The 22130-nt window shown below is 64.2% G+C and overlaps 2 protein-coding genes across 3 annotated transcripts in view; one reads left to right on the top strand and one right to left on the bottom strand.

Moving 5' to 3' along the window:
* PRDM16 (PR/SET domain 16) overlaps positions 1-22130 on the bottom strand; it is a 299031-nt gene that overhangs the window by 229540 nt on the left and 47361 nt on the right. The window lies entirely within an intron of this gene.
* Positions 13155-20423, top strand: LOC106007419 (translation initiation factor IF-2-like). Its single transcript, XM_013064626.2, has 2 exons — positions 13155-19017; positions 19166-20423. The coding sequence occupies exons 1-2, from the start codon at positions 18303-18305 to the stop codon at positions 19555-19557; spliced, it is 1107 nt and encodes a 368-aa protein (XP_012920080.1). The 5' UTR covers positions 13155-18302; the 3' UTR covers positions 19558-20423.

Here is a 22130-nt window from a genome sequence, read left to right as displayed (position 1 = left end):
GCCCCAATCCCACAGGAAACAGGACTCCGCAGACTCAGGACTAGGTTTGGAGGCAGGAGGAACCTAGAGCAATGGGTAGCTAAGGTCAGGAAGCCGCGGTGTGCAGCCCGGGGCAGGGCCAAGCTTGACCGAGTAGGGAACAGGCACGCCTGGGTGCCCTCCAGACCCTCGGCACTGTGTTCTGGAAGCCCGCTCCGCTGCCCGTGAAGGACGCCCTCAACATTCTCTGGGCAAATTCCATCTCACGAGCGATGTCTTCGACCTAGATAGAATGACCGTCCCACTGAAGCCCAGCCCTTTCAAGGTCATTCAAAGTCATGGCCCTCAGCGGCCCCACCACAAGCCAGACCTGCTGTCCTGCGGGAAAGAGTCTGCTGTCCCTTCCGGCTCTCAACCGCCCCGGACACCTCGGGAAGCTGGATTCTGGGACCACCTCTGAACAGAGGAGTCCCTGGATGTGACCCCGATGCTTAAACCATGAACTTGGCACGATTCTGGCTAGAGCAGGTCACCCCCACTGCCTGGGCGACTCCGAAGCCCACTGTCCAGGCCCCCGGCTTGTGCATGAGAAGCATGGATGTTGCTTACTCGGGACAATGCCCCAGAGAGCCCACAAGGTCCTCAGCACTGCGGACGCCACACTGGTGCTGGGCTGGGCTCAGCCGCGCAGGGACATGGTCCTTCCCCCGGACCTCATTTTTCAAGGAAAAGAACGAGAAATTGTGTCAAGTGTTGCAGTGGTTGCGTCTTTAAGAAGAAAAGCAGCAAGAGAGAGAAACAGGAAGACGGGGCTCACACAGGCTCAGCACGAGGGCAGCCCGCGGGGTCCTGCTGCCCCGTGGCCACACGCCTCGCTGGAACGGCGGAAAACCCCAGCTCAGGGCCTGGGGCGGGGGGCAGGGAATGGAGCTGGAGACCAGACACTGCCCGGTGAGGCTCCCGTTTCGAAGTAGGCTCTGCCTTCTTGTTTTTATTGGAAATGACGGAGACCGGGGAGACAGAGTGCAAGCTTCTGTGTGTGCGGGCACGCGTGTGCACTGGCCCTGCGTGATCTAAGGAGAAACATGACAGTGGCCTGCGTCCAAGGAAGCGCTGAGGACGCCGTCACAGAAAGTAGCTACTGACCGGGCCATGTCCCGCCTCGGGGCGCTGCCCGGGGAGACGGGAGCTGGGGTCCCCGCAGCCACCGCGACCCACACCCTGGGCGAACCTTCCCGGCAGATGCCTGGACCCAGGTGTGGCAACAGCTTCTCTCACTGCCCGGGCGGCAGACGGTCCCGGAAGCGGCCCATCCTCCTGCTCCTCGGGGCGAACGTCTGGTCTGCAGACAGCGGGAGGCTCCTGAGCCCTAGGCGGGCGCACACCCCACCCTGGGAGGCCACGTCCTGACGCCTGCAGCTACCTGGTGCCCCACAGGGACCCACGTGCAGCCTTCAGCCCCGGCGTCTGCACCCGCTGGGCATGGCCCCAGCTTCTGCGCGTCCCCGACGGAGACACCTGCCCGGGGGACCTGCAGCAGCTTTGAAAGCGAGATGAAGGCTTCCCCGGGGCGGCATGAGGACGTGGGCGGCAGGGGCACACGCAGGACCCTGGCCGGAGCCGGGAAGGCCACCCCGTCCCCCCCACCGGCACCCGGGGCGGGGCTCCCTCCTCTCAGCCAGGCAGCGCGTCGGCAGCGCGTTCACAGATGTTTCCACTCGACCTTGCAAATGTGCTCCAGGCCGAAGACATCACTGTTTGTTCTAGAAATCAAAAGGTCTTGCCTGGCTGTGAAAGATGCCTGACCACCACCGCCCTGAGTCCCCCCCACCCCCAGCCCCGCCTGCAGGACCGGACCCCGGTGGACGTGCCTGGGGGAGGGGCCGCTCGGGCCGCTTTCGGTTTCTTAGGAGCTGAGTCTCAGAGGCCGCTCCCCACTCCCGCGGCCAAAGCTTCCGTGCGGCTACACCGCCGCATCTGCTGGGGGCGGGGGGCAGCCCGCGTGGGGACGTTGAATGTCGACGAAGCATCGTGCGTGGGGCTCGCTGCCGGGCCAGGGGAGCTGGAGCACGGTGGGCTCCCGAGGATCTGGAGAAAACGCCCCCATCTGCCGTGTACACGCTCCTGTCTCAGGACACGCGGGCCCACCCTGCGCCGTGGCTCCACGTCCTCGCCTGGTTTCCAAGGGCTGCCGGCACTCCCCAAGCGCCAAGGGCACGAAGGGACCCCCAGTGACAGGAAAGTTCTGATTCCGTTCCTCGTCTCTGTCTCCCTGCCTATTTCTCTCTGGTCCCCTGTAGTTCTCGAAAATCAGGACTAGCAAAGCACGACCGAATAAGGGCCATTGATTTCCACAAAATTTATCAGCCTCTTAACGGGCTGCCGGGACCAGCATATTATTTACACAACGGTGGGCCCCCTCTGCCGCCCGGACTCCCATTCTCAGCCGCTGGGGTGGCTGGGAGGGTCCCGGCAGAGGCCAGGCTCAGCTTTGATACCTCACTGATAACGTATTGTACAATTAGATCAATTTGACAATTTCCATTATGGCTGATAAAATATTTATCGAGCCTTGGAGATGATGTCTGATCTCTGCATCATTTGTTCTGCTAATGGGGGGGGAGGGCTGCCGAGGCCACAGACCGCGCAGACAGAGCCGAGAGCCCACACCTCACCCCCTGCTCCCCATTAGGGTTGCAAATTGCCGGCCCCAGTCATAAATTACCGCCCAGCCCGGTGAGATTGATGCCGAGCTGACAGGGCAGGTAGGTGACTTGTGATGACATTGTTCCGTGGGAGCATTAATCACGGCAGAAAGAGAAAATACCCTCAGATCGCCCCATAAGTCTAAATATTAAGGAACGAGAAGCAGGCAGCTAGAGGACGGTTTGAGCAAGAGCTGGACATTGGGAAATGAAAACCATTTTCTACTATTTAACAAATCATCTTAATAATTTCCAGTGTTTCTGCTCACAGTTCTGGGGAGCCCAGACTGCCGTGCCCTCCTGCCGCCTGGGATGTTCTGTGGGGCCAGGCCGGAGACACGGAGGCTGCCTCCATCCGGGGCTGGGAGCCGCGGGCTCGGCCTCCCCGTCCGGCCGTAGCAGGCGCGGCCGCTGTCCTCTGACGCGGGGACAGAGGTCCCTGTGCAGACTGGCTCGGGCCGAAGCCCGCGGCACAGCCACACACACGCTCTGAAACCGAGGTGGGGACCCGGGGGGGGGGGCTGCGGGGGTCTCTGGGGTACGGGGAGGGGCCGCTCAGCTGCCCCCCGCCCACGGCCCGGCACGCGGGGGCAGCGCACGTGCCCAGGCCCTGTCTCAGAGCCCCCGAGCATCCGCAGCCCCTGAGCTGGGCTGTGCGGGGGAAACATCGCCGCAAAAGACAAATGGCCCTTAATGAATCACCCCTGAGTTAGAGAAGCCCACGTGCTTTTAATGGCAAATGGAGAATGAGCGCCCGGCGAGTGAGTGGGCGCCGCGGTCTGGGGCCTGCTTCTCGGCAGAGATGCGCGTCGGCAGGGGAGGGCGGCGACCTGAGCTCGGCCCCGTGGCCTGGGCCCTCCCGAGGCTGCTGGGCTTATCCCGAACGGGGGCCTGGGGGGGCCCCGGTAGCCGCGTTTCTCCTCGGAAGGCTGCAGTGCAGAGTAATTAAATTAAATTGATGCTGTCCCTGCTTTGAGGCCACCCTTGATTTAAGGCCAGAAAAGGAAGCAATTAAATTTAATAAAAACCAGGTTCCTAAACAAAGATATACGGCCGGCGCGGCCATCCGGAGACGGCATCGCCCCGTGAGAGACCCCACTCTGGGTGCTGCCGACGTCAGGTTTAAAATAAAAGAAATAATCACCTCCCAGACCCCTCTCTTCTGACGCGCCGCTCGGAGACGCTGTCTCGCTAATGACTCTGTCAAGAAGCAGAGGCCGACAGTCCCCCTCAGAGGGAGAGCCGTGGCCACCGCTGACCGGGGGACGGACGCGGAGCCGGCGTGCTCGTCTGGCAGGGCCGATCAAAGGTGGGCTGCCGGGGCTCGAGGTCAGGGTGCAGGGTGACGGCTCATGAGGAATGGGAGGTGGCCGGCGTCCCAGCGCGCTTCCTGCCGAGGCCACGGCGGAGTCCCTGTGTCCACCCCTGCCCCCAGGTCACTCTCAGCCCTGAGCTCTTCCGCCCGTGACAGGAGCGGCCCCTCTCTCGTTAACAGGACGGCGCGCGGCTTCCAAGGCGGGCCCCTCGCATCCTGAGACCCGTCTCTGCTCTTGGCGGGGAGGAGACGCGAGGCAGCCCAGGCACGGAGACCGCCGGGCACGGCAGGACGCAGCCAGGGACGCTGCCGGTTCCTCCCGCTGTGGCTGACGACAGCGAGCCGGACGTCCCTGGCCTGCCCCTGAGGCACGGTGCTGCGGGAGCCCCCGCGGCATCCCCATCCGCCCCGCTACCGGCTGGGTCCCCTCGCTCTCATGGCGGGGTGACCGGCCTCCTGGAAACAAGTTATCTGCGACCGATCTGCTCCCGCTTCGGGCAAAAGGGCACGTGATTCATTATTTAAACACCAGCCCCTGCCCCCACCAGGTCACCAAAGGCAGCTGGGCCCTGCTTCTCCCGGGGTCCTCCTCCTGCGAATGCTGGCTGTGCCGGGTGGGGGCGGGGAGTGTGCCCTGGGGAAGGGGGGTCCGGGCAGCCATGGTGCCAGGCAGGGCGGGAGTGCGGGCCAGCCAGCCGCCCCTCCGAGGCAAGAGAACAGAAAATGCAAACGTGTCGGTGCTCCGATTTGCTGGGAGAAGTCCCGGAGACCACGGGAGCTCTGAGCACCAGGGCCAGAGCCTGTCCGAGAACAGAAACCTCATTCTCTCCTCCCAAAGGTCAGGGTTGACCGCCCACAGCACCCAGCAAAACCAGCTGGGGGGTGGTAAGAGGGCAGCCTAGGGAACGGTCCTCATTCCTCCTCCTTCCTACCAAAGGATTATGAAAACAGCAACCAAACTAGAGAGATCTCGAATCCACCAACCAGCCCCAAACCTGGGGACGAGGCTCATTCCCCGAGATCCTCGGAGACTGTGCGGTGACCGTGAGGCCACGCCCTTCCCCAACATGGCAGGGAGGCCCGTGCCCTGACATGGGTTAGGCCAGAGCAGGGAAGCCTTCTGGAACTTTCTGGAGCTTTCCAGAACTTTCTGGGCCACAGGTTCCAAACCTCCTCATGTGCCAGCCCCCTACGCAGAAAGGAAGAGTCTGTGAGACGCGGTCAGGCCCTCGCGCTTGCCTTCCAAGCAAACTTTGTCCACCACTCCCGGGGCTGGCCGCAGAGCAGGAGGGAAATCCGGCCCCAGGTGGTCTGTCGGCTGGTTGGGATCCAGGCACTTCCAGGGACAGCAAAGGATACTGCACCCACCGGATGCCCACACGGGGACATGGGAAGGCGGTGCTCCAGGACACGGACACAGGCATGGGGCCACAGGACACGAGGGAGACACGGGCCCTGGACAGCACCGAGCACAGCCTGTACCCACAAGCACCCCGCTGCGTGGCCTGAGACCCAGCCCCCGGCAGTGGGTCCCACCCAGCACCCCGGGTCCTGCCACTGGGTTTTGCTCTCAGCTCCCCAGGAGGCAGACACAGCTCCCATGTCAGCGGTGGCAGAACCTAGAACAGACCCTTCAGGGTCTGTCCAGAGCTTTGCTGAGTTATCGGGTCAGGATGGAGGTGACCCACACCCTTTCCCCTCCAGCTGCTAACATTACGCAAGGTTGGGGGCCGGGATGTGGTTATTGGAAGACGGGTCTGGGGTCCCGTTCCTGAGAATGTGAACCCACGGTGAGCGGCATCCCAGACGAGGTCAGTGCGGCTCTGGCCCTCCCGTCCCCCGCCGCTGCAGCCCATGCCCTGGCCCCCAAGGCCCTGGGGGGGGCACTGACCCCGGAGGAGAGGGGCAGGCCGGGCAGTCCTGGGCGTGTGGAGTCCAAGCAGCCGGTGCTGTGGGGCCGAGGGCAGGCGGCTGGCTCTGCTCCTTGGCAGGAGCACTGGAGAGGCACCCCCAGGGAGCACGGTTTTCCTCTGCTGTCAGGAGTGCTGCCCATGAGCCCAGTTTGTAGGAAACCTGACTCCCAGCTGCTGAGTGGGGGCGAGAAGCCACCTCGGGCTTTGTGCACCCGAGAAGGAAGCCTCCTCAAGCCTTTCTTTGTTTATCTCGGGGAAATCTTCACCCTCCTCCGTCCACACAAAAGACACCTCCTCCAGAGAGCCCTCCAGGATGGCCCCTCCAGACCCAGGCACATCTGGTCTGACCTGCAGGACCGGGTCTCTCTAGGGAGGGGTGCTGCGGCCACAGCATTCTGGGATCTTGGAGAGAAGCGTCCTACAGACATAGCCTGGGTGGCTTGGGACAGCCCTGGTGGCGTCCTCCTGGCAGCTACCCTGTCCCCAGAACTTTCATCTCTCACACATGATGGAGCTTTGCAGGAAGGAGGAGGCAGCTCTGCATTCCTTCTCCCTGTGCGACAGGCACACATCTTAATCTGCGCCGCGTGACCGGCCTCACATGCCGGCTCTCGACGGACGGCTGTGAGGTCAGAGAGAGGGGAGAGGGGCCAGGGGGCCGCCCGAGGGTGCCGCTGAAGAAGTCGCCGGGGCTCGGTCCCCGGGACACCCGGGCCCGGAGCAGGCCGTCAGGGAGAGGGTTGAGAGCTGGGGCGGTGTCCAGGGCTGGCCCAGACGCCCACCTGCCGCTGCGGCCTTGCTCTGACTCAGTTTCCTCATCTGTAAAATGGGGTGAGACTCCTGTCCACCCCATTTGTCTGATGACTCAGCCCTGGGGATGAGCCCCCCGCGCTGAGACCACCCTACAGGGCAGCCCCTCCGCAGCCCAAAGCCAGGGGGTGGGGGAGCCAGTGTGTCCCGCCCCCGCGGCAGCCCACCATTCATGCCTTCGAGCGCTATAACCCAGTCCCCGACGTGCCCGGCCCTGGGCCTACACCCAGCATGGGGCAAGATGGGGCTGCCCCACGGAGGGGGCTCGCGTGCTGAGAGTGGGGGCCTCTGATCACCTACAAGCTACGTGCTCTCCAGAGCCCAGAGGCGGGGCGCTGGGGGCCCATCCCAGGAGCCCACTCCTCTGGTCATCCCCGTGTCCTGCGCCGGAAGCTGCCAGCCAGAGAAACTGGTCTCTGTCCCCCAGAAAACTCAGGGGTCCTCAGAGCTGGCCCACTGGGGCTTGGGGACGCAGGTGTGGGAGGGTCACTGTGCCCCAAACCAGGGACTGGCTTCTCCGTGCCCTGTCACTCAGCAAGACCGGGATAACAGAACAGTGGGGGCAGGTCCACCAGACACGGCCGGGGCTGGGTTCAAATTCTGGCCTCACTACTTCCGAGACCACCAACCTAGGAGAAGCGACCCTGCTTCCCCCACGGGTCACACCAGAGCCAGCCTCTCTGGCACACGGTGCGGACTCAGCGGCGGGGCCAGGGCACCCTCTCCTCAAAGCCTCATCGTCCCCTCCACCGGCAGCCCCTTGCCTGGGGCGGGTGGGCCTGGGGCGACGGCGGCTCCAGCTTTCAGGGCTCCCACCCCCGTCCCTGTGCCCCCAACCCACCAGCAACACCAGGCCGACACCCGTGGGCCCCGGGATCAGCACGCAGGCACTGTGCTGGAACCCTGGGTCCCGCCCTGGCCCCCGCCCGCAGTCCTGTGGTTTGGGACAAAGCTGAGCACGACACTGGCTGCACCTGGATGTTCAGTTTCCAATTCCTGGATAAAGAAAAGGAGGCGCCCCACGCTCAGTCTCTCCGCTCACCACCCGGCCCCCTCCCCAGCCTCACTCTCCCCGGGCGGGCAAAGGACACAGAGGAGGGGTCCCGGAGGACGGCGCTGGCGGGGGGGGGGGGGGACCGGTCCAGAGACCAGAGGCTGGACGAGCGGGGGAGCCGGGGTCCAGCACTGGACTAAACAATGCCGGTACCTGTTTCTCGGGGTAACCCGACCCTATAATTATGCCTAAGCCCTGGGGGGGTGCCCGGGGCCACAATGCCAGTGCTCGGAAGGAAGCCGGTGAAGAGACCCTTCCATTGTCATTGCCGTGCATTGCGTCAGGCGGGCTCCGGTTACGGGGCTCACAGCTGGCGCGTCACCTGCCGTCTCCAAGGGGGAGGGCACGCACCGCGGTGGCGCGCAGAGCCCGCCGGGCTGGCCTGCTGCCTTGGCAGGGGCTGCCTGGGGCCCCCGTCCACTGGACTCGCTGAGAAAGCCCCTTCCTGGGCCGGCAGCAATCTCATTGTTTGCCCTCAGATAAGAAACGTGGGCTCATGTGTTTTCTTTTCTTGAGAAAATGTCGGGCCTAAGGACGGTGTCTGCAGGACAGGAAGAGCCGGGCACAGGGGAAAGGGCTCCCTGGGCCCACCCTTCCTGCCCACGCCCATGTCCACATCCACGCGGGGGACCGCAGGCACCCCCGGACCCCCCTTGCCCTGACACCGGGCTCCCGGGCTGACCCTGGCTCTGAGGCAGCTCCCTGGTGGCCGGGGTGCTCTGCGGCCCCTCGCGTGGAAGGCGGACCCAGCTCTGCCAGGAAGACACCTGCCCTGGACGCCCCCTGACCTGGCAGGCGGCCCGAATATGAACACGGGAGCCCAGGCCCTGGCCCGTGGGTGGCCGACAGCTCCCCTGCCCCCCGGCAGCCCGGCCGGCTAATCCCGGCTAATGTGCGCCCGTTCCCGCCGCTGGTGTGCGGGGAGGTGGGCTCCCGGGTGCCCCACGCAAGCTCCGCGGGCAGCCCCTCCGCCAAACAAAAGGCGGCCTGTTCGCTGCCTCTGCCTCAACGCGGCTTAAGGACATTTTTGTCATTTTTGACCAGCTAATGTCTTGAAAAAGAAAATAAGTTGTCTAATCGCTTTAAGATTAATCTTCACTGTTTTTGAACACTCTGGGTGCTGACGCTGACCTTCCTGGACCAAGAAGGTCACGGCCCCTGCTGTTCCCAGGGCTTTTCCGACCCCCGCCCTCCCTGCGGGCAGGTGGCCAGTGGCACGGGCTCCAGACGGCCTTGTGGGCGGTCACCGCCGCGGGCTCTGATGCCCCCGAGGCTGCGTGGAGGGGGTGGCCGGCCGCATACAGTACGGGGAACGCATCTTCGGCCCCCCAGCTGCCTCCCGGGCCGCGTCCTCTGCCTGGCGGTCCCTCCACCGCCATCAGCCCCGTCAGCCCCTCGGCCAGCCGACTCCTCGTCTCTAAGGGTCCAGACGCGTGCCGTGTTCCAGGGACATTTGGGGACGCCCACACTCCTCTACCCTCCACAGCCTCCCTGGCCCTTTCCATACAATCCCCATTATCTGGGGTTTCTCTCCCACCGGCCGCCAGCTCTGAGGGGCCCGGCCTGGGACACGCTCATCTCTGGTCCCCAGCACAGACCCAGCCCAACATGAGCCCAAGGTTCTGGCTTCCCGGATGCTGGATCACTGAGCGAGCCGTTCGCTTCTCTGCGGACAGGCCAACGGCCCCGTGCCGTGGGCTTCCAACAAAGTCAGGTGAGATGCCGTGGCTGGGGGGCCGGCCGGCTGCATCCTGCTAAGGGCAGCCAGTGACGGGCCGGGGGAAGAGCAGCTCCGAGCGTCCTGCCCTGCGTGACCACGTCCAAATTGAGCGAAGCCTTCCTCTGGGGAAGACCCAGCTGCCCCTCCCCAAGGCCAGGTTGCCGCAGCTGCTGAAAGTCGGCCCCGTGAAGAACTCCAGTGGTCTCCTCTCCGTCGCCCAGCCAAGGCCGTCCCTCTGGTCTGTGGCCATCCTGCTGGATGCACGGAGGCCTCGGAAGGCCAGTGTAGACGCCCAATGTTGAAGCTTCCCGGAGGCTTGCTGTGGTGTCTTCTGTAAACACCGCTCGGGCCTTGTATGAGGCTTGGTGTTAATGACAAGCCTGTTTTTCCATAATTGGGGGCAGAAGCCAAGTACTTGAGTTTGTAAGGGGCATGTGGACGTGGCCGGGCATCCCTGGGACCTTTGTCTCCGAGCCACCACGGCAGGGTCCCTCCAGGAAGGAGAGAATGCCTATCCGGATGTGCCCGTAGCTCCTCTGGCGACTCCTCAGGACACACTGGTCCGAAGTCAGGGTCGCTTTGCTTCAAAGATAAGCTCTGTGTAAAGTGAGTCATGCTCTCGTAGGAAGCAGAGGTGTTGATTCATCGAGGCAAGAGAATGGACAGGACAGTTCTAGAACATTCCAGGCCCACGTTGGAGGAGGGAGAGCACGACGGAGGCCGATGGAGAAGCTTCCTCCACGTGTACCCAGAACCAGGTCTGAGGTGTGAACTTTGCGTGCTGCAGACTATCTGCCTTCTGGGGCACGTGTGCACCTCTGGAAGGTTCTGGAAAGTTCTAGACGGTTCTATGTGGATGGGACGCTCAGGGGCCCAAGGCACAGCTCTGACTGGGCCAGGGTCTGCTGTCCAGACTCCGGGCCGCCCCTTCTCCTTTGCCTGCTGGGCAGAGAGTGATCGGGCAGAGAGCAGGGCCTGTGTCCAGGTTCTAACACTTCGGAAACGTTGTCGACATAACAAGACGGTCTAACGGCCACTCGGTTTTCTGCCGCTCGGCCACACTGCCCTTCATCCTGGCCCCGATCCGCCCTCCCGGCACCGCCATCGCTGCACAGACCCAACCCCAAACTCAGATAAATAAGTTCAAACCTTTAAAAAGTGCCCTTAATGCCCCATTGTGCTCTTGATTACCCATTTCCCAGCTATGTAATTAGCACATAAAGAACGCTCTCCTCCGAATTAAACGGCAGTAATTGGGTTTTTAAAAAACTAATTTAAATCCTAAACCCTTTGGAAAAAAAAATTGTCATTGTTTACATATTAAACGGACTAGCATTTTAAGTATTATGGGGCTAATTTAACAGGCTTATCTAGGACGCGGGCCACAGGGGCAGGGCGGGGAGGGAGGGGCCTTCTCCAGAGCGGCTGGAGGAAAGGGCCTGGCGCCCGCCGCCCGCTCGCGGGGGAGGGAAGCGGGACCCCCTGGCAGCCCCGAGCTCTGGGACGGAGCTCAGGGCCACAGCCACCTTGCGTCCCTTGCTGACCGGGGACCCTGACCGGGGCTCACATCGCGGGCAGCGTCCCGTCCTCGCGGAGAGGAAGACCACCGCCTTTCTGACCGCGCACTGAGGTTCGCCTGTGGTTTCAGGGCCGTCTCTCTCCTGCCGTGTTCCGCCGTGGGTGCAGGAAAGGGTCTGAGAGTCCGAGTTCCTTCCAACTTGACATTTCTTTCATGCCAAAAGAACCCTCACACGTAAAGCAAACATGCGGGGCCGTCTGGGAGCCGAGCTGTGGAAGTTGGGCGGAAACCATTTTGGTGAAACCTTGGCTGATCGGAGGTGCCGCGCCCCTTCCTACCGGGAAGCCTGGAACCCCGGGAGCCTCCCGGACCCCGGCCCCCACCTCGGGACGGAACACGGTTGCAGAATAAACCTTTTTTTTTTTTTTTAAACGTGAGAAAATGACTCAGACCTTTCCTCGAATGGGAGACAGCCGGTGGACGCTGACGAGGACTAGGACCGCTGGAGACCGGGGCGGCCCTTGCGTCTCCGTGGCTGACATGCCTGCAGCCGGGCGCCCCAGCAGACAGGGCGCCCTCACGGCCCCCAGCAGGGCCTCAGAACGCATTCCCCTCTCCGCACGGGCTCCCAGGAGTGGGTCCCCAACATCCAAGAAGCCCAGAAAATGGCTGGAAAGAAGCAGACACAAGTATTTCCATCATCCCTGGGAATACAACAGCCGACAGCTCGGGGCAGGACCGAGGGGGACCGGCCCCTGACACGCGGCACAGGTGCGGACAGTGCGCGGAGCGATCTCCCCTCCTGAGGACCGGGGTGTGCCAGCCCGCGGTGACCCGGCCTGGGGGGAGCGGCGATGGGGGCTCTGCTGCGGGCTGGCAACCGATACAGTTTTAGAAGGCCATCGGCAAGGTTTCCAAGCCCCAGGAAGCGGGGCCCCAGGGGCCCTGCCGCCTCAGTACTGCCCAGGACGGAGCGGTGGGCGGGGCCGTCACCCAGGCTCTGGCGCCCTGGGGGCTGCGCACACCGCCGGCACTGCCCGCACTAGCCCTCGCGTCTCAGGGCTCTCGGTGCCTTAAATCTTCCTTCGACTCCTTCTGTAAGAACATCTGGGCCAGAGCGCGTCTCCTGCACCCCCTGCAAGGCTCTGCAGCGACGGCTACCTCCACAGATAGAACGGGCGTGAACTCCCGGGGCCGGCCAGGGGCTCCTCGCAGCTCCCGGGGCCTCGGGCTTCCTGCTCGCCCCTCCAGCTTTCCTCTTGGCCTCGCTGACTGCCTTCGCGAGGGGGATCCGTCTCCCCACGAAGAGAGAATGACCGGAAACGACCACGGACGTCAGCTTCTGTTACGTAAGTGCTACATAGGCTGGAACAAGTGACACGCACGCACACCTGCTGCAGGGCACCCGCGTGTGCGCGGAACACACGTGTGCATGGAACAGAGCGGGGACAGGGCGAGAACCAGACTGGTCAAGCGGAGCGGGAGGACGTCCACACCGAGCCCTGTTTCGTCCTCCGGGAGCGTCTGCTCTCCTCTCCGTGGCCTCCCTGCCCCTGGGGCTGTCGCGCGGCGCCTGGAAGAGCCCGGAGAAGCCGCCGCCGGCCTGGCCCGCGTGAGCTCTGGGATGGTTCTACTCACGGCTCCAGCGCGCAGGCCCCCCCGGCCGCCCACGCGGTCCCTCCCTCACACGTGGGCCACGAGCAGCTGCACGTACTCGCACACACGAGCAGCTGCACGTACTCGCACACACGAGCAGCTGCACGTACTCGCACACACGAGCAGCTGCACGTACACGCACACACGAGCAGCTGCACGTACACGCACACACGAGCAGCTGCACGTACTCGCACACACGAGCAGCTGCACGTACACGCACACACGAGCAGCTGCACGTACTCGCACACACGAGCAGCTGCACGTACTCGCACACACGAGCAGCTGCACGTACTCGCACACACGAGCAGCTGCACGTACTCGCACACACGAGCAGCTGCACGTACTCGCACACACGAGCAGCTGCACGTACTCGCACACACGAGCAGCTGCACGTACTCGCACACACGAGCAGCTGCACGTACTCGCACACACGAGCAGCTGCACGTACTCGCACACACGAGCAGCTGCACGTACACGCGCACACACGAGCAGCTGCACGTACTCGCACACACGAGCAGCTGCACGTACTCGCACACACGAGCAGCTGCACGTACACGCACACACGAGCAGCTGCACGTACTCGCACACACGAGCAGCTGCACGTACTCGCACACACGAGCAGCTGCACGTACTCGCACACACGAGCAGCTGCACGTACACGCACACACGAGCAGCTGCACGTACTCGCACACACGAGCAGCTGCACGTACTCGCACACACGAGCAGCTGCACGTACTCGCACACACGAGCAGCTGCACGTACTCGCACACACGAGCTCCCCCCGGTTCCCTCGAGGCTGTGGTGCCCAGACGGCCCTCCTGTTGCAGCAGCCGCAGCGTGGAGAAGGAAGTACGAAGGGGAGCGGACACCCCACCCGGGCCCGGGGTCACCCGTCCTCGGCCAGGCCAGGGGACAACGGTCACTCTGGGAACCAGAGCACGAGGCTGTCCCTCCGTCTTGGGCCCTCGGCTTCAGAATCAGATAGCGACACTGCCCACGTCCGCTCCTGGGGTGCAGACCACTCTGGACGCCTGGGCTGGCACAGGCCGGCGGTGAGGGACTCAGGACGGAACCCCACTAGCGAGAAGTCAGCCGTGCTCAGGAGACAGGCTGAGCCGGGGAGAGGGGCCAGGCGGGGTGAGCCGCTGCCGTGGGCAAGCGAGACACTGGGGTTCAGCCTGTACGTCTGAGCCCACGCGGGCCTGCGTCGCACACACACTCGTGCACCCGGGCACACACCACGCCTGGTGTCATATCCGCCCTGGGGTTTAACCCACGTGTTGCTAAACATAAGCACGTCCCCCGCCCCCAGGACACCTTCTCTCTCGGCTGCCGGCCCACTCTGCGCGCTGGGTTACACGTTCGAGGCCTGCGTGTCCCGGCTGGACGGCGCGGGCCTGCAGGCCGCTGCTGCGCAAGAGGAAGCCCCCGGGCCGGCTGCCCACACCCAGGCCCAGGGGCATCGGCTCTGATTTCTCCACAGGCTTCTATCTCCCCGAGCTGTGCATGTGACGTCAGGATCACCCCGGGACACTCGGACGTCCGCTTTACCTGGGATTAAAGAGAAGTCCAGGTGGGCTGGAGCCCCCCGAGATCTCCGAGACCAGGGCAGGCGCAGTCACGAGATTCATATCACTGCCTGTCGCCCCTGCCGCAGCTGGCTTCCCTCTTTCTGAAGATGTTGCACCCACCAGGACGACGAACACGGACGGAACACAGAGCCGGAGCTGCCTCTCCGTTTTAGAGACCGGGGAAGGGCTCCTCGTCCGCGGCAACAAGCAGCGGCTGAGCCGGGAGACAGGGGTTTCCATTCAAGCATGGTCTGCAGGGGAAGCGCGCTGACCCTTTTCTCAGGAATTAGCAATTTAGGCAGGAAGTGTCCTGGATGCCGGGAGCCTTCCAGGGAGGCTGTGCAAAGCTCAGCCCAGAGCCCCTCCCCGCGACCGCCCCGGCAGCTGGGCTCCTGGGTGAGCGGCCGGCCGGCCTCCTTCCCCGCTGCCGCCCTGCGCCAAGCGTGTCCTGCTTCCACTCCCAGAGGCACCAGGCCTCGGCCCCGTGGGCCCCAAGCTGGGCCCTACCGTCCCCAGGGTCTCCGGGGCAGCGGGAGCGCGGCAGCCCAGAGCGTCAGCCTCGTCTTACAGGGCAGGAAGGATCTGTTTAGCAGCAAGTTTTCCAAAATGAAACCAGAAACCAGGTCTAATCATTTGAGCTCGATAAAGACTTCCCGAGTGCCCGGGAACACCGGGCATAACCAGCGTTGGTCCTCCGCAGGCACGGAGGCGGGGGAGTGTCACGACGGGCAGCGGGCTGCACCCCGATGTTGAGGGGTGGGGCTCTATCTCGCGAGGGCTCGTCTGGGTAAGATGATATCTGATGTAGCAAACAAGAAAAGCAAAGTTCAAGAAACCAGCGCGGACCAGCTTTTGGCAAGGTCCGTGCACCGCTGTTGTGCATTTTAAATCGCTCCGTGCCAAATCGTCACAGGCTCCCGTTGCCAAAAACCAGGAGAGGTCAAGCCAGGATCGCAGTGGAGAGCAGAGACTCGTCTTTAAAAAGCACGGCGCTGAAATCTATTTTGAGTTTTGCAAAACAAGAGGCCGTCTGGGCCTCGCTCTCTCTCCCTTTCGATCTTCCCTCTCTGACCTCTCCCTTTCGTCTGAAAACCAGCCTCCCAGCCTCGTTCCCACCGCCCCTGGCCTCCAGCTCCAGGCCCTGGTGGGACTGAGCCCAGGAGACCTCAGCACACGCGGGAACTCCCTGACCCGCCAGCTCCGGGGACGAGGTGCACCCAGCTGTGCTGTCTCCCGGCTCTCCCGTGAAGGCACTCCTAGCCCTCCACGGTTTTTCCAGAATGCACGGCGAGGGCATCTGGGGTCCCCGAGCAAGCACGGGGCCTAACATCAGGGATCCCAGGCCCCACAGGACCCTGTGCATCAGTCACGCCAAATTAGGAGGCTTTCTCCATCCCCAGGTGTACCCTCGTGTCCCTGCCTGGCTGGGACCTGTGCCCCCTTCCCTCCCTCCAGAAGCACTGGCCCTGCAGAGTCCTGCACAGGGGTCCCCGGTCCAGCCCCACCAGCCCCCCTCTCCCTGCAGGCTCACAAACTGGAGGAGGCTGTTGCCTGGCAGTGTCCAGCGCCCCGAAGGCTTCCAGAGCCCACCTGGCAGTTTCCAGGTGCCGGTTCTGCTTGTTCCTGAAGGGGCCGGGCACACGGTCAGAACGTCCCCTGGACAAGTGTGAGAGAACCCAGACGCTGCCCACAGGCAGCCAAGCTGGAACATGCTGCGCAGCCGCCCCAGGGCCCTCCAGCCTCTCTGTATCTGTCTGTACAATGGGTGTGCCCGCCAACAGCCTTGTCCCGCAGGGAGGGACCCGGCCCCCGGGAGCTGGGGGAGCCTGCGGAGGAGGAGGCCCACGGGCAGCTGGGGCCCGGCCCCACGGACATTGTTCCCAGGCACAGCCGGGCTGGCCGGGCGAGGGCCTGGGGGACCAGCTGCCGCCCCCGCCCGGCCAGAGGAGCCGGGCCGGGGACGGGAGGCCGGCGGCACCCGTGCCCACAATGGGCCCCTTTCTCCCCTTGCTGATTGAGACAGTTGAGTTCGGAATATTTAAACAGTTGTATATTCACAGACCTCGGGGAGGGGAGGGATGACCTAAGGGGGCGAGGCCCGCGATCAATGCTTAATCAGATAACTGCCCGCTCTCGACAAGGCTTCACGGAAGATCAGCCACTCAAACGCTAATTCCTCTTGCTAATTAAGCAGCCTGTTAATTGCTCCCGGGCTCTAATGCCCGTCATTATGCCTGTAACAGCCCGCCTGACAGCACTGGGCCCAGGGCTCGGGGCCCACAAAGGAGCGGCCGTAATGAATCGGCCAGCGCCGGGACCCCTGACGCCATCAGCCAGCACCGCGACCGTGCCGCTCCAGGGTCCAGGCACGCCGGGGTCAGTGCCCCTCACGCCAACCAAATGCGTCACAAACGCCGGAACTCGCCAGGACCCACCGACGGCAAAGGAGAGGTGCCAGGAGACGCTGTTCTTTCTTCCTTTCAGAAAAACCCTGCCTGGCCCAGGGACTGCACGGTCGCTCCCTAGGACTCTCCGCCTCCCCGAGCCCTCGTCCAGCGCCAGCCGCCAGCCGCACTCAGGGCTGTGCCCGAGTTCCCCGGTGTGCACCTGCTGAGCCGGGCACAGCGCCCTTCAGAGCCACTGGGCAGCAGCTCCATGGCCTGGAGCAGAGTGCCTGGGCTCTGGGGCCTCAGTTTACCTGTGTGGCTGGTGCCAACAGTGCCTACATCAGGGTGTCACAGCAGACACGAGGGGTGAAGTGGACCCAGCCAGGCACGAGGAAGATTGTGGCCCTCCCGGGAACTGTCCTGTCCTCCTGTCCTCGCGGTGGGCACAGGCCCAGCACCCTGGTCCATGCAGGGGCCTCTCAGGCCCGGGCTGTGCAGTCAGAGCCTGGCCTCCTGGGAGCGAGGTGCGGGGCCCGATGCCTGCTGGTTAGCAGGCCTGAGTGAGGCAGAGCCGTCGGGTTCCAGACACCCAAAAAGAGCCGCAGGGAACACCCGCAGGCCAGGGGTCCAGGGGAGGCAGTGCCGGCCAGAACCTTCGCACAGACAGGGCAGGCACCGCATAGGCGGCCGGACTGCCCTGCCTCCTCCTCGCGCCCCCAGACCCTGCCAGGTCCTACCGATTCCTGACATGGCTGGGCCAGCCACGGAGGTCAGCATACTGCCACCAGCTCCCCTGAGGCTGATACGTCGGTGCCACGGGCTGAGCCGGGTCGCCGGCCTGGGTCACAAGCCTGGGTCTGTCCGAGCCTCAGGCCTTCCCGCCCGGGGGCCTGGTGGGACGGCGTAGGGGCCGGGCTGGGCCTGGGCTAAGGCTGGAGGCTGCAGAGACCGCAGGCGGCTCGTCCCCAGATCCGGGGGTCGGCCTCTGCCCACAGGCGGCCACTTCCATCTCTCCAGGTCCACTGCCCGTCCCTGGACAGCTGGTGATGTTGGCGACAGGGTGCAGCAGCCCTCGATAAAGGCTGCAGCCATCCCAGCCAGGCCAGCTGCAGCGCAGAGAAGCCCGCAGGGCCCAGAGAAATGGGACCTCCCCTGGGTCCCCCAGCCAGCCCCCAGCCCTGGCCCAAGCACCCAGCCATCCCTAGGGAGACAGAAGTGCTGCCCTGTGGGGAGGGGTCTCCACACGTGCTCCCCCCTCCTGCTTCAGGACGGAAACAACCCCTGCCATATCCGCCGTGGCTCTGACCCACACCTGCCCTCCGGGGACCACACACCTCGTCCTTCTCCATGAGGACACAGGTTTCCTTCCCAGAGGAGGAGGGACAGACCGACCACCCAGGTAGGATGTCTGACTACCTGAGAAGCAGGCAGAATGAGCCTGCTTCCGGCTTCACGTCCCAGATCCCTGTGGGACGGGAACCGCGGCTCCAAACCCCCCACAAGGAGGCACAGAAGGGGCTGAGCTGGGCTGCCCCAGGTCCAGCCGCGCCCACATCACCTGGGAACACTGGGCTTCCTTCACCTGCGAACAGGCTTCTACTCTCTGGCTCGAGAGCCAGTACGAGGATGGGAGCGCTCGCGTCACCGTGTGGTGCCTCCTCCGGGAAGCCCCTATGGGTTCCCAGCGCTCTCCAGCCGCACCTGGGGAAAGCATTTTTATCTCGGCCTCCCACACCTCGCTGTGGGTTTGCAGGGTTGACAGACACCTCGAGATACGCCGTTCCCACTCCGTCGGCGATGGTGCCTGCGGCCGGTCACATCTGCCTGCCAGCTCCCCAGCAGGGGCGGACAGATGCATTCCCCGGCGGCCAGCAGAGCCCGGTCCCACCCGCAGCAGGCGCCCCGGGGTCTGGGGTGGGCCATCGGAAAGTGGGGTTCTGGTCGCAGGGGAGGCCCCGAGAAGCAGGGGAGCCCCGACTCTGCCGGTTACCACCACACGGGCGCACACGAGGCCTGCATGTCCAGCAACACCCCCCACAGGGCGCCCAGGCACACGGTGGCCAGGAGGACTGAGTTCTCCTTCCCGAGACCCTGCTGAAACCTGGGGTCTTGGCCTCCGGCACCTCACTGCCCAGAGTGCCAGCCCCCCGCCGCGCACTGCCCGCGATGCCACCCTCCGGCCCGGCTCGGCGGGGGCTCGCGTCCCCCGCCTCCGTCCTGCGGGCCCCATGGTCCCCCCTGGCCTGGGACGCGGCCGTGCTGGTTTGAATTTGTGGGGCCGGGGCTGGTTTCCATTCCCTGCCGCCGCCAGCCCAGGGCGCTGCAGGAAGACGCAGCCTGCTGGAGACAGACGTGAAGGCCAGGACGACGGCGTCGCCGACCCGGCCGGTAAGGGAAACCTCTAAATTTGATTTCTTTTCCTGGGCTGGCTTTGGAGGCAGGGGCTGGTTCCTCGGGTAGGAGCTGGACTGTGGTCTTGTGGGGTCCAGAAACGTCATTTCTCCCCCTCTTACAAGGATCCTTTCTTCCCCCACAGGCACCCGAGCCCCATCTGTCCTGCCCAACCTGTACCCCACTGCAGGGTGGCTCGGAACCGCTAGGGGGCTGGGGGGGGGGGCTGGCCTTGGTGGCAGAGCCTGGAGAAGACGAGGATTCGGGTCTGTGACAAACGGAAGAGAGTGGCGAGCCGGGACGGCTCCCCGATCGAGAGCTGAGACTTCCGAAGAAACCCGCGGACGCTGGGTTTTGGGGGGTCGGTCCGTGTGGGGCTTGCCCAGCCCAGTGGCCGCACTCGACTGCCCACACGCGACTGGGCCACGGGGCCGCACGACCAGACAAAGGATTGTCTGCAAAGAGAGTGTCGGGGCCGAGCTGTCTCTGGAATCGGACGCAGGAGATGGCGGGTTTCACAGGCCCCATAGCGAATAGGAGGGTGCGGCCAGGCCCCGTCGCCCGCTGCCGTGTGGCTGCGCTGCGTCCCCCGACCCCCTGAGACACCGTGTGCAGGGAAGGGGCTTGCGGTGAGCGCGGCCCACTAATAGGACCCATATTCTGCCGGGTGCACATTTAATACAAAAGATCTGGCGAGATACCCGCCGCCCGCCCTGCTCTAGCCCGACTGAAAGGCCTTTGTTCGGGGAGATTAGAGCAGGATTTGCTTTCATTTTTCACGACGTTTCACTCACTACATCACCGAGGTTATTGACGTGGCCGCGGCGCCTCCTCCCCACCGCGGCCCCCCAGCCCCCACACCCCAGGGTCGCCGGCCGCCGCAGGGCGGGCTTCGGGGACGCCTGCCCGGGCTGGCTGTCTAGGCCATCTAGGCCCCAGGCCCCGTCCCCATGGCCGGTGGGTGCCCGTTGGCCCGGCCGCAGGTCCCCTCATGGGCCCCGCCCTTCCTGCGCCGTCCCAGACCCACATCGGTTTCTCTGGGCTTGGAGGCCTCGGTTATTTCTCGAGGCCGCCCTCTGTCCCGCACCTCCCGGTCCTGGCTGGGGCCCGTGGCCACGATGGCGGTCACGACGGCAGGCTGGCGGGCCTGAGGCCACCCGTCTCCTGCTACCCTCGACAGAAACGGTTTTGTTCCGGTCGGGGCCTCTGGGCTAGGACCTGATCTCACTGTGTTTTGTTTTAATTAAGAGCTGATCTTTTTTGAGCCATTCCTGAAAATAGCTCCATGTTGCTTTCCTCCAGGACGTAAGGCTTTTAAAATAAAAGCCCTTTTGAGAAACAAGTGATGTTTTGCACCCCCCGCCCCGCCGGACCCCCAGCCGGGGGTCGTGTTCGCGGGCCGATGATGCCCATGCTGGAGCTAACGTGGCCCCAGGCGTGGCCCGGAGGAAGGGCTCCTGGGACGCCTGGGCCAGGCCCGCGGCCACGGGCTTCCAGGGAAGCGGGGCCGGGCGGCCTTCTGCGCACAGCCTCTACCGCCTCCCCCGGCCCGGCCTCAACAGCCAGGCACTAATTGCGGCGTTTTCCTGCACAACAGAAAGAAAAGAGGAGAAAACACCCACTTATGTTGTCCCAACACAAGATTCTGACATGTTAACAAGTTTATTATATCCTGTTTCTAATCTAAACACAGAACGAGTTCTCTGCAGAAGTGGGAAGTCAGCCTCCAACGGTCCTCTCTGGGGCCAGCGGCTTCCCTTTACCCCTGGCCTGGGTTCAGCTGCCGCCCCTGGTCCCCTGGTCCCACCTACCCGCGGCCCCTCCCAGCAGCCCGTCGTCCCCAGACATCCCCCGCCCCCAGGGTCTACCCTGGCTTTTACCCCTGAACGCTGCAGAAGCCCCAGCCTGGTGCCGGAGGGAGGCCCCCTCACCCCCATGACCTCCCCTCCCCCGGGGTCTCAGAGCACCAGGAACAGGGGCTGTTGGTCGAGGCTTCCTGAGTCCACGCCGGGCTGCCGGCATGCCACGGCCAGGGGACAGCCCGCTCCCCTTGCTGGGGCTTTGACGTTTGGGGCAGATTCTTTGGGGCCATTAAAAATAAAAGGCTGAGTGTGCCATTGGGTTGACCTTGAACAAAGCCACCCTTCAGCTCCTGTCCGTCCCCGTCCTCCGGCCACGCCCGGAGCAGCGTGGGCGCCTTTTGTGGCCGTGGGGCTTTGCACCACTCCTCTGCCGCCTGGAAGCCTCGACCTTTTCCTGGCAATCAGGGTGGATGGGCACAGCGGGGCCCAGGCGGAGACGCAGCCCCGGACCTTCCCGTGCCTGGGGAGGGGCAGCCGCCAGACTGGGAGGGATACATGATCTTTGTGGAACAACATGATATGGGGCCAGGAGGAGACATCCTACAGATTTAATCCGTCCCCTTAATTACTTGGATTTCAAGCTGTGGACTGAGAACTCTGCCGGGCGGCAGGGGCCGGCCCGTCCCAGGCCTCCCACACCGGCTCAAGGAGCCACCTGTGGGCTCGGGCCAAGGACGCACAGTGGACAGCCAGGACCCTCCCCGAGCAGGGGGCCGCGTCCTGGTCTCTCCCTGGATCCCTCAGCCAGGGAGGGACGGACAGCACCCACGGCCTGGCGGGGCTCAAGCAGAGCAGGTGGGCAGGTCAGGAAGGTGGGCTCCCCCACTCCTTCCCCCAAGATGATACGGGAGTTGCAGCCTGTCAGCAGGGGCAGGGGCTCCTGCCTTCCCGCAGAGCCTTCCCGCAGATCTGGGGCCCCAGGATCGGATCGGGGTGTTGCCCTGCCCCCAGCCCCAGCCCTCCCCCGTGCTCTGCAGATGGGCCTGTCAGCTGCTAAGTAAGAGACAATCCAGCGTGACCAGAAGGGCAGGCCTTTCTCAGCTCCTGGAACCATTTTCAAACCCTTAACTCCATGGCTTACATTAAGAAAAAGGATCAGTCATCAAACCTCACTGTGCGGCACAAAGACGAGGCACCCCCCACTCTCCCACGTTCCCCAGCCCCAGCCTCGGTTTCCTGCCGGCCTGGCGACACCGCCCCGGGCTTCCAGAACCCTCTTCCCAACACACTTCCCAGCCCCGACCCTCA

The sequence above is a fragment of the Mustela putorius genome, unplaced genomic scaffold (assembly GCF_011764305.1).
Source record: "Mustela putorius furo isolate JIRA1106 unplaced genomic scaffold, ASM1176430v1.1 tig00003853_pilon_pilon_pilon, whole genome shotgun sequence".
NCBI lineage: Eukaryota > Metazoa > Chordata > Mammalia > Carnivora > Mustelidae > Mustela > Mustela putorius.
The sequence above is the reverse complement of the archived record's forward strand: the minus strand, read 5'-3'. Positions and strand labels throughout refer to the sequence as shown.